The sequence below is a fragment of the Bufo gargarizans genome, chromosome 1 (assembly GCF_014858855.1).
Source record: "Bufo gargarizans isolate SCDJY-AF-19 chromosome 1, ASM1485885v1, whole genome shotgun sequence".
Classification (NCBI taxonomy): Eukaryota; Metazoa; Chordata; class Amphibia; order Anura; family Bufonidae; genus Bufo; species Bufo gargarizans.
This window is the reverse complement of record NC_058080.1, coordinates 523413390-523423859: the sequence shown is the minus strand read 5'-3', so window position 1 is coordinate 523423859 and position 10470 is coordinate 523413390. Positions and strand designations below refer to the sequence as shown.

The 10470-nt window shown below is 47.0% G+C and overlaps 1 protein-coding gene across 1 annotated transcript; it reads left to right on the top strand.

Annotated features, from left to right (window-relative positions):
• The first annotated feature begins 410 nt into the window (after positions 1 to 410).
• Positions 411 to 10011, top strand: LOC122928556 (olfactory receptor 6N1-like). The gene is made up of 2 exons (XM_044281524.1): positions 411 to 782; positions 9412 to 10011. The coding sequence occupies exons 1-2, from the start codon at positions 411 to 413 to the stop codon at positions 10009 to 10011; spliced, it is 972 nt and encodes a 323-aa protein (XP_044137459.1).
• Positions 10012 to 10470: the final 459 nt, after the last annotated feature.

Below are 10470 nucleotides of genomic sequence, written 5' to 3'. Positions count from 1 at the left end.
TATTTTGTATATATGTCCAAACCCTATTTTTTGTATATATTTTTTGGATTCTATGCAGACTCATTCAGCGCATGAATGTCATCCCTGTGCTGTCCATATCTGTATGCCCTTTTTCACAAATTAAAGAACATGTCCTAGTCTTGGCAACCCCGCCAATCAGCTATTTAGGGAGGCCTGGAGCTCTGGTGAGTGCTGTGGACTCTCAAGCACAGTGCCGTACATATTATAGCGGCTGTGCTTAGTATTGCAGCTCAGCCCCATTCAATTCATTGCAATTAGGCTATGTGACTGATGTCCAGAGGATGGGTCATCAATATTTTTTTTTTCAGGATTACCACTTTAAGTTATATTCACCATTTTCATTGTGACAATGTTATTTGTGGGTTTTCAGGAAAGCAGAATGAACAAGTATGAAACCTGAAAGTAATGTCACAATAAAAATATTTTACCTTCTTGGATTTCATGTCAACCAGAATCTGGAACTCCTTCTCTTTTTCCTCTTTTTCGTGATGTACATATCAACCATAACTGGAAACACAATCATCATTACTGTCATCCACCAGAGTTCTAAACTTCACAGTCCAATGTACTTATTTCTTGGAAATTTTGCTTTTATGGAAATGTGTTACTCAACAGTTACTACACCAAAAATGCTAATAGGTTTGGTATCTGGCAATAAACACATATCAATTCTTGGCTGTATTACTCAGCTTTATTTCTTCTTTGTTCTGGGTGCCATTGAAAATTATTTCCTGGCAGTATTGGCTTATGATCGGTATCTAGTAGAGTTGAGCGAACACCTGGATGTTCGGGTTCGAGAAGTTCGGCCGAACATCCCGGAAATGTTCGGGTTCGGGATCCGAACCCGATCCGAACTTCGTCCCGAACCCGAACCCCATTGAAGTCAATGGGGACCCGAACTTTTCGGCACTAAAAAGGCTGTAAAACAGCCCAGGAAAGAGCTAGAGGGCTGCAAAAGGCAGCAACATGTAGGTAAATCCCCTGCAAACAAATGTGGATAGGGAAATGAATTAAAATAAAAATTAAATAAATAAAAATTAACCAAAATCAATTGGAGAGAGGTTCCATAGCAGAGAATCTGGCTTCCTGTCACCCACCACTGGAACAGTCCATTCTCAGATATTTAGGCCCCGGCACCCAGGCAGAGGAGAGAGGTCCCGTAACAGAGAATCTGTCTTCATGTCAGCAGAGAATTAGTCTGCATGTCATAGCAGAGAATGAGGCTTCACGTCAGCCACCACTGCAACAGTCCATTGGCATATATTTAGGCCCAGCACACACACAGGCAGAGGAGAGAGGTCCCGTAACAGACAATCTGGCTTCATGTCAGCAGAGAATCAGTCTGCATGTCATAGCAGAGAATCAGGCTTCACGTCAGCCACCACTGCAACAGTCCATTGGCATATATTTAGGCCCAGCACACACACAGGCAGAGGAGAGAGGTCCCGTAACAGAGAATCTGGCTTCATGTCAGCAGAGAATCAGTCTGCATGTCATAGCAGAGAATGAGGCTTCACGTCACCCACCACTGCAACAGTCCATTGGCATATATTTAGGCCTAGCACACAGGCAGAGCAGAGAGGTCCCGTAACAGACAATCTGGCTTCATGTCAGCAGAGAATCAGTCTGCATGTCATAGCAGAGAATGAGGCTTCACGTCAGCCACCACTGCAACAGTCCATTGGCATATATTTAGGCCTAGCACACAGGCAGAGCAGAGAGGTCCCGTAACAGACAATCTGGCTTCATGTCAGCAGAGAATCAGTCTGCATGTCATAGCAGAGAATCAGGCTTCACGTCAGCCACCACTGCAACAGTCCATTGTCATAAATTTAGGCCCAGCACCCAGGCAGAGGAGAGAGGTCCCGTAACAGACAATCTGGCTTCATGTCAGCAGAGAATTAGTCTGCATGTCATAGCAGAGAATCAGGCTTCATGTCAGCCACCACTGCAACAGTCCATTGGCATATATTTAGGCCCAGCACCCAGGCAGAGGAGGGAGGTCCCGTAACAGAGAATCTGTCTTCATGTCAGCAGAGAATCAGTCTGCATGTCATAGCAGAGAATGAGGCTTCACGTCACCCACCACTGCAACAGTCCATTGGCATATATTTAGGCCTAGCACACAGGCAGAGCAGAGAGGTCCCGTAACAGACAATCTGGCTTCATGTCAGCAGAGAATCAGTCTGCATGTCATAGCAGAGAATCAGGCTTCACGTCAGCCACCACTGCAACAGTCCATTGGCATATATTTAGGCCTAGCACACAGGCAGAGCAGAGAGGTCCCGTAACAGACAATCTGGCTTCATGTCAGCAGAGAATCAGTCTGCATGTCATAGCAGAGAATGAGGCTTCACGTCAGCCACCACTGCAACAGTCCATTGGCATATATTTAGGCCTGGCACACAGGCAGAGCAGAGAGGTCCCGTAACAGACAATCTGGCTTCATGTCAGCAGAGAATCAGTCTGCATGTCATAGCAGAGAATCAGGCTTCACGTCAGCCACCACTGCAACAGTCCATTGTCATAAATTTAGGCCCAGCACCCAGGCAGAGGAGAGAGGTCCCGTAACAGACAATCTGGCTTTATGTCAGCAGAGAATTAGTCTGCATGTCATAGCAGAGAATCAGGCTTCATGTCAGCCACCACTGCAACAGTCCATTGGCATATATTTAGGCCCAGCACCCAGGCAGAGGAGGGAGGTCCCGTAACAGAGAATCTGTCTTCATGTCAGCAGAGAATCAGTCTGCATGTCATAGCAGAGAATGAGGCTTCACGTCAGCCACCACTGCAACAGTCCATTGGCATATATTTAGGCCTAGCACACAGGCAGAGGAGAGGTTCATTCAACTTTGGGTAGCCTCGCAATATAATGGTAAAATGAAAATAAAAATAGGATTGAATGAGGAAGTGCCCTGGAGTCCAATAATATATGGTTATGGGGAGGTAGTTAATGTCTAATCTGGACAAGGGACGGACAGGTCCTGTGGGATCCATGCCTGGTTCATTTTTATGAACGTCAGCTTGTCCACATTGGCTGTAGACAGGCGGCTGCGTTTGTCTGTAATGACGCCCCCTGCCGTGCTGAATACACGTTCAGACAAAACGCTGGCTGCCGGGCAGGCCAGCACCTCCAAGGCATAAAAGGCTAGCTCTGGCCACGTGGACAATTTAGAGACCCAGAAGTTGAATGGGGCCGAACCATCAGTCAGTACGTGGAGGGGTGTGCACACGTACTGTTCCACCATGTTAGTGAAATGTTGCCTCCTGCTAACACGTTGCGTATCAGGTGGTGGTGCAGTTAGCTGTGGCGTGTTGACAAAAGTTTTCCACATCTCTGCCATGCTAACCCTGCCCTCAGAGGAGCTGGCCGTGACACAGCTGCCTTGGCGACCTCTTGCTCCTCCTCTGCCTTGGCCTTGGGCTTCCACTTGTTCCCCTGTGACATTTGGGAATGCTCTCAGTAGCGCGTCTACCAACGTGCGCTTGTACTCGCGCATCTTCCTATCACGCTCCAGTGCAGGAAGTAAGGTGGGCACATTGTCTTTGTAGCGTGGATCCAGCAGGGTGGCAACCCAGTAGTCCGCACAGGTTAAAATGTGGGCAACTCTGCTGTCGTTGCGCAGGCACTGCAGCATGTAGTCGCTCATGTGTGCCAGGCTGCCCAGGGGTAAGGACAAGCTGTCCTCTGTGGGAGGCGTATCGTCATCGTCCTGCCTTTCCCCCCAGCCACGCACCAGTGATGGACCCGAGCTGCGTTGGGTGCCACCCCGCTGTGACCATGCTTCATCCTCATCCTCCTCCACCTCCTCCTCATCCTCGTCCTCCTCGTCCTCCAGTAGTGGGCCCTGGCTGGCCACATTTGTACCTGGCCTCTGCTGTTGCCAAAAACCTCCCTCTGAGTCACTTCGAAGAGACTGGCCTGAAAGTGCTAAAAATGACCCCTCTTCCTCCTCCTCCTCCTCCTCCTCCTGGGCCACCTCCTCTTCCATCATCGCCCTAAGTGTTTTCTCAAGGAGACATAGAAGTGGTATTGTAACGCTGATAACGGTGTCATCGCCACTGGCCATGTTGGTGGAGTACTCGAAACAGCGCAACAGGGCACACAGGTCTCGCATGGAGGCCCAGTCATTGGTGGTGAAGTGGTGCTGTTCTGTAGTGCGACTGACCCGTGCGTGCTGCAGCTGAAACTCCACTATGGCCTGCTGCTGCTCGCACAGTCTGTCCAGCATGTGCAAGGTGGAGTTCCACCTGGTGGGCACGTCGCATATGAGGCGGTGAGCGGGAAGGCCGAAGTTACGCTGTAGCGCAGACAGGCGAGCAGCAGCAGGATGTGAACGCCGGAAGCGCGAACAGACGGCCCGCACTTTATGCAGCAGCTCTGACATGTCGGGGTAGTTGTGAATGAACTTCTGCACCACCAAATTCAGCACATGCGCCAAGCAAGGGATGTGCGTCAAATTGGCTAGTCCCAGAGCTGCAACGAGATTTCGCCCATTATCACACACCACCAGGCCGGGCTTGAGGCTCACCGGCAGCAACCACTCGTCGGTCTGTTGTTCTATACCCCGCCACAACTCCTGTGCGGTGTGGGGCCTGTCCCCCAAACATATGAGTTTCAGAATGGCCTGCTGACGTTTACCCCGGGCTGTGCTGAAGTTGGTGGTGAAGGTGTGTGGCTGACTGGATGAGCAGGTGGAAGAAGAGGAGGAGGAAGCCGAGAAGGAGGAGGTGGCAACAGGAGGCAAAGAATGTTGCCCTGCGATCCTTGGCGGCGGAAGGACGTGCGCCAAACAGCTCTCCGCCTGGGGCCCAGCTGCCACTACATTTACCCAGTGTGCAGTTAGGGAGATATAGCGTCCCTGGCCGTGCTTACTGGTCCACGTATCTGTGGTTAGGTGGACCTTGCCACAGATGGCGTTGCGCAGTGCACACTTGATTTTATCGGATACTTGGTTGTGCAGGGAAGGCACGGCTCTCTTGGAGAAGTAGTGCCGGCTGGGAACAACATACTGTGGGACAGCAAGCGACATGAGCTGTTTGAAGCTGTCTGTGTCCACCAGCCTAAATGACAGCATTTCATAGGCCAGTAGTTTAGAAATGCTGGCATTCAGGGCCAGGGATCGAGGGTGGCTAGGTGGGAATTTACGCTTTCTATCAAATGTTTGTGAGATGGAGAGCTGAACGCTGGTGTGTGACATGGTTGAGACGCTTGGTGACGGAGGTGGTGGTGGTGGTGTTGGTGGTACATCCCCTGTTTGCTGGGCGGCAGGTGCCAACGTTCCTCCAGAGGCGGAGGAAGAGGCCGAGGCGGCAGCAGCAGAATAGGCCGAGGCGGCAGCAGCAGAAGAGGTAGCAGGGGGAGCCTGAGTGACTTCCTTGGTTTTAAGGTGTTTACTCCACTGCAGTTCATGCTTTGCATGCAGGTGCCTGGTCATGCAGGTTGTGCTCAGGTTCAGAACGTTAATGCCTCGCTTCAGGCTCTGATGGCACAGCGTGCAAACCACTCGGGTCTTGTCGTCAGCACATTGTTTGAAGAAGTGCCATGCCAGGGAACTCCTTGAAGCTGCCTTTGGGGTGCTCGGTCCCAGATGGCGGCGGTCAGTAGCAGGCGGAGTCTCTTGGCGGCGGGTGTTCTGCTTTTGCCCACTGCTCCCTCTTTTGCTACGCTGTTGGCTCGGTCTCACCACTGCCTCTTCCTCCGAACTGTGAAAGTCAGTGGCACGACCTTCATTCCATGTGGGGTCTAGGACCTCATCGTCCCCTGCATCGTCTTCCACCCAGTCTTGATCCCTGACCTCCTGTTCAGTCTGCACACTGCAGAAAGACGCAGCAGTTGGCACCTGTGTTTCGTCATCATCAGAGACATGCTGAGGTGGTATTCCCATGTCCTCATCATCAGGAAACATAAGTGGTTGTGCGTCAGTGCATTCTATGTCTTTCACCGCTGGGGAAGGGCTAGGTGGATGCCCTTGGGAAACCCTGCCAGCGGAGTCTTCAAACAGCATAAGAGACTGCTGCATAACTTGAGGCTGAGACAGTTTCCCTGGTATGCATGGGGGTGATGTGACAGACTGATGGGGTTGGTTTTCAGGCGCCATCTGTGCGCTTTCTGCAGAAGACTGGGTGGGAGATAATGTGAACGTGCTGGATCCACTGTCGGCCACCCAATTGACTAATGCCTGTACCTGCTCAGGCCTTACCATCCTTAGAACGGCATTGGGCCCCACCATATATCGCTGTAAATTCTGGCGGCTACTGGGACCTGAGGTAGTTGGTACACTAGGACGTGTGGATGTGGCAGAACGGCCACGTCCTCTCCCAGCACCAGAGGGTCCACTAACACCACCACGACCATGTCCACGTCCGCGTCCCTTACTAGATGTTTTTCTCATTGTTATGGTTCACCACAACAACAAATATATTATTTGGCCCAATGTATTGTATTCAAATTCAGCGGGATATAAATTTGAGGCCTAGTATTTAGGCGCTGGGTGACCGGTATGGATTTAGTGACAGAATTAGACTTGGAAATGCACAGAAGCGTGTGTGTGAAGTTATTCTGAATGACCCTATGTGCACCTTCAATATGATCTACCCTTTTAGGGATAGATTTCAAATAGCTCTGATATAGCAGAAACGACTAAATTATGAAATTGCTAAATTGGGAATTGTATTTCAACCCAGAACAAAAAATGTGCTTTGACGGACACTAAATAACTTTTCCAGCCACAACAGGACAGCGGTAACGAGAGATTTAGCGGGATATAAATTTGAGGCCTAGTATTTAGGCGCTGGGTGACAGGTATGGGTTTAGTGACAGAATTAGATTTGGAAATGCACAGTAGCGGGTGTGTGAAGTTATTCTGAATGACCCTATGTGCACCTTGAATATTATATACCCTTTTAGGGATAGATTTCAAATAGCTCTGATATAGCATAAACCACTAAATTATGAAATTGCTAAATTGGGAATTGTATTTCAACCCAGAACAAGAAATGTGCTTGAACGGACACTAAATAACTCGCCCAGCTACAGCACTAGGGACAGATTTAGCGGGATATAAATTTGAGGCCTAGTATTTAGGCGCTGGGTGACAGGTATGGGTTTAGTGACAGAATTAGACTTGGAAATACACAGTAGCGGGTGTGTGTGAAGTTATTCTGAATGACCCAATGTGCACCTTGAATATTATATACCCTTTTAGGGATAGATTTCAAATAGCTCTGATATAGCAGAAACCACTAAATTATGAAATTGCTAAATTGGGAATTGTATTTCAACCCAGAACAAGAAATGTGCTTGAACGGACACTAAATAACTCGCCCAGCTACAGCACTAGGGACAGATTTAGCTGGATATAAATTTGAGGCCTAGTATTTAGGCGCTGGGTGACAGGTATGGGTTTAGTGCCAGAATTAGACTTGGAAATACACAGTAGCGGGTGTGTGTGAAGTTATTCTGAATGACCCAATGTGCACCTTGAATATTATATACCCTTTTAGGGATAGATTTCAAATAGCTCTGATATAGCAGAAACCACTAAATTATGAAATTGCTAAATTGGGAATTGTATTTCAACCCAGAACAAGAAATGTGCTTGAACGGACACTAAATAACTCGCCCAGCTACAGCACTAGGGACAGATTTAGCGGGATATAAATTTGAGGCCTAGTATTTAGGCGCTGGGTGACAGGTATGGGTTTAGTGCCAGAATTAGACTTGGAAATACACAGTAGCGGGTGTGTGTGAAGTTATTCTGAATGACCCAATGTGCACCTTGAATATTATATACCCTTTTAGGGATAGATTTCAAATAGCTCTGATATAGCAGAAACCACTAAATTATGAAATTGCTAAATTGGGAATTGTATTTCAACCCAGAACAAGAAATGTGCTTGAACGGACACTAAATAACTCGCCCAGCTACAGCACTAAGGACAGATTTAGCGGGATATAAATTTGAGGCCTAGTATTTAGGCGCTGGGTGACAGGTATGGGTTTAGTGCCAGAATTAGACTTGGAAATACACAGTAGCGGGTGTGTGTGAAGTTATTCTGAATGACCCAATGTGCACCTTGAATATTATATACCCTTTTAGGGATAGATTTCAAATAGCTCTGATATAGCAGAAACCACTAAATTATGAAATTGCTAAATTGGGAATTGTATTTCAACCCAGAACAAGAAATGTGCTTGAACGGACACTAAATAACTCGCCCAGCTACAGCACTAAGGACAGATTTAGCGGGATATATATTTGAGGCCTAGTATTTAGGCGCTGGGTGACCGGTATGGATTTAGTGACAGAATTAGACTGGGATATGGCCAAAAAATAAACAGACTATTGCTGGTTAAATGCACTTGGTGTGACAGCTTCACCCTGATGTAGGCTTTAGCCAAAAAACAACCACACCATTGAGGGTTAAATGCACTTGGTGACAGGCGCAGCTTGCCCCTGATTTAGTATATGGCCAAAAAATGAACAGACTATTGCTGGTTAAATGCACTTGGTGTGACAGCTTCACCCTGATGTAGGCTTTAGCCAAAAAACAACCACACCATTGAGGGTTAAATGCACTTGGTGACAGGCGCAGCTTGCCCCTGATTTAGTATATGGCCAAAAAATGAACAGACTATTGCTGGTTAAATGCACTTGGTGTGACAGCTTCACCCTGATGTAGGCTTTAGCCAAAAAACAACCACACCATTGAGGGTTAAATGCACTTGGTGACAGGCGCAGCTTGCCCCTGATTTTGTATATGGCCAAAAAATGAACAGACTATTGCTGGTTAAATGCACTTGGTGTGACAGCTTCACCCTGATGTAGGCTTTAGCCAAAAAACAACCACACCATTGAGGGTTAAATGCACTTGGTCGCAGCTTGTGCTGGCGCACCACAATGTGACTGACAAACGGTCTGGGCAGCCTAAAAACAGTGAGCAATTGAGGATCAGCAGCTCAATGATCCACAGCTGCAGATCGATCAGTTAATCAAGTCCTTTGGAGGAGTTAATCTGCCTAATCTCGCCCTACTGTCGCAGCCGCAACCTCTCCCTACGCTAATCAGAGCAGAGTGACGGGCGGCGCTATGTGACTCCAGCTTAAATAGAGGCTGGGTCACATGGTGCTCTGGCCAATCACAGCCATGCCAATAGTAGGCATGGCTGTGATGGCCTCTTGGGGCAAGTAGTATGACGCTTGCTGATTGGCTGCTTTGCAGCCTTTCAAAAAGCGCCAAGAAAGCGTCACAAAAGCGCGAAGAAAGCGACGAACACCGAACCCGAACCCGGACTTTTACGAAAATGTCCGGGTTCGGGTCCGTGTCACGGACACCCCAAAATTCGGTACGAACCCGAACTATACAGTTCGAGTTCGCTCATCCCTAGTATCTAGCAATCTGTAATCCACTGAGATATATGACAATTATGACTAACAGATTTTGTCTTCGCTTGGCCTTGATGTCTTGGCTGATCAGTTTTATAGGATCATTGGTTCCCATTTATCTCTTAAGTAAATTGTCTTTTTGTGGTCGAAATGAGATTGATAATTTCTTCTGTGATGCAGCTCCATTTTTTAGTCTCTCTTGTACTGACACATCAATTCTAAAAGGCTACTTTTTCAGCCTTGTGTGGATTATTGTTTTTAGTTGTTTATTCTTTATTATTTTATCTTACTTACAAATCATTTTCATTATCTTAAAGATACCTTCTAATAGTGGTCGTAAAAAAGTGTTTTCTACATGTGGATCTCACTTCACTGTGGTCATTATGTATTATGGCTCGGTTATAGCAATGTATGTAAGGCCGGATCATGGATACACTTTTGTATTTGACAAATGCCTTTCAGTATTCTATGCAGTTGTAACTCCATTCCTAAATCCTATAATTTATAGTTTAAAGAACAAAAACATCAGAGAAGCTATAAAATTATATACATGGAATATTTTCAACGTGTGGTGCTGGAGATACCAGAAAGATGTTTCATGATTTTTCATGATTTCAGTGTTACTGCATTATTATATGAATCATAAAAGAATGCATTTATTGAGAACCAGGACAATTTTTAAAATACCTGTTACAGCAGAGTGAATTTCTTGAAATGTTTTTTGGTTGGAATCTGACAAATCAGTTGAATTATTTGATTTGGGTACCAAAAAATAATACCAAAATCAAAAGTGCTCCAATTGGCCTAAAAATGTATGTATAACATTCAGATCTCCTTGGAGTCATACCTCTTCTCTCTCTCTTTTTTTTTTTGCAAATGTATCTCTCTCTTTCTCTCCCCTTTCAAGCAGCATTAGTAACATCACAATGACACAGTGGAATAAATAGTCATGGGTATGATTGAGGCCTCATGCACACAGCCATTGTGCGGCTATTCCGTGCATTGAGGACCGCAATTGCAGTCCCCAATGCACGGACAACATCTGTGCAGCGGGCCGAACC

Coding starts and splice junctions, on each gene's coding strand:
- LOC122928556 (XM_044281524.1), top strand. CDS start 411: ATGAAACCTGAAAGTAATGTCACAATAAAAATATTTTACCTTCTTGGA. Junction 783..9,411: donor TGGCTTATGATCGGTATCTA/GTAGAGTTGAGC, acceptor GCTCATCCCTAG/TATCTAGCAATCTGTAATCC.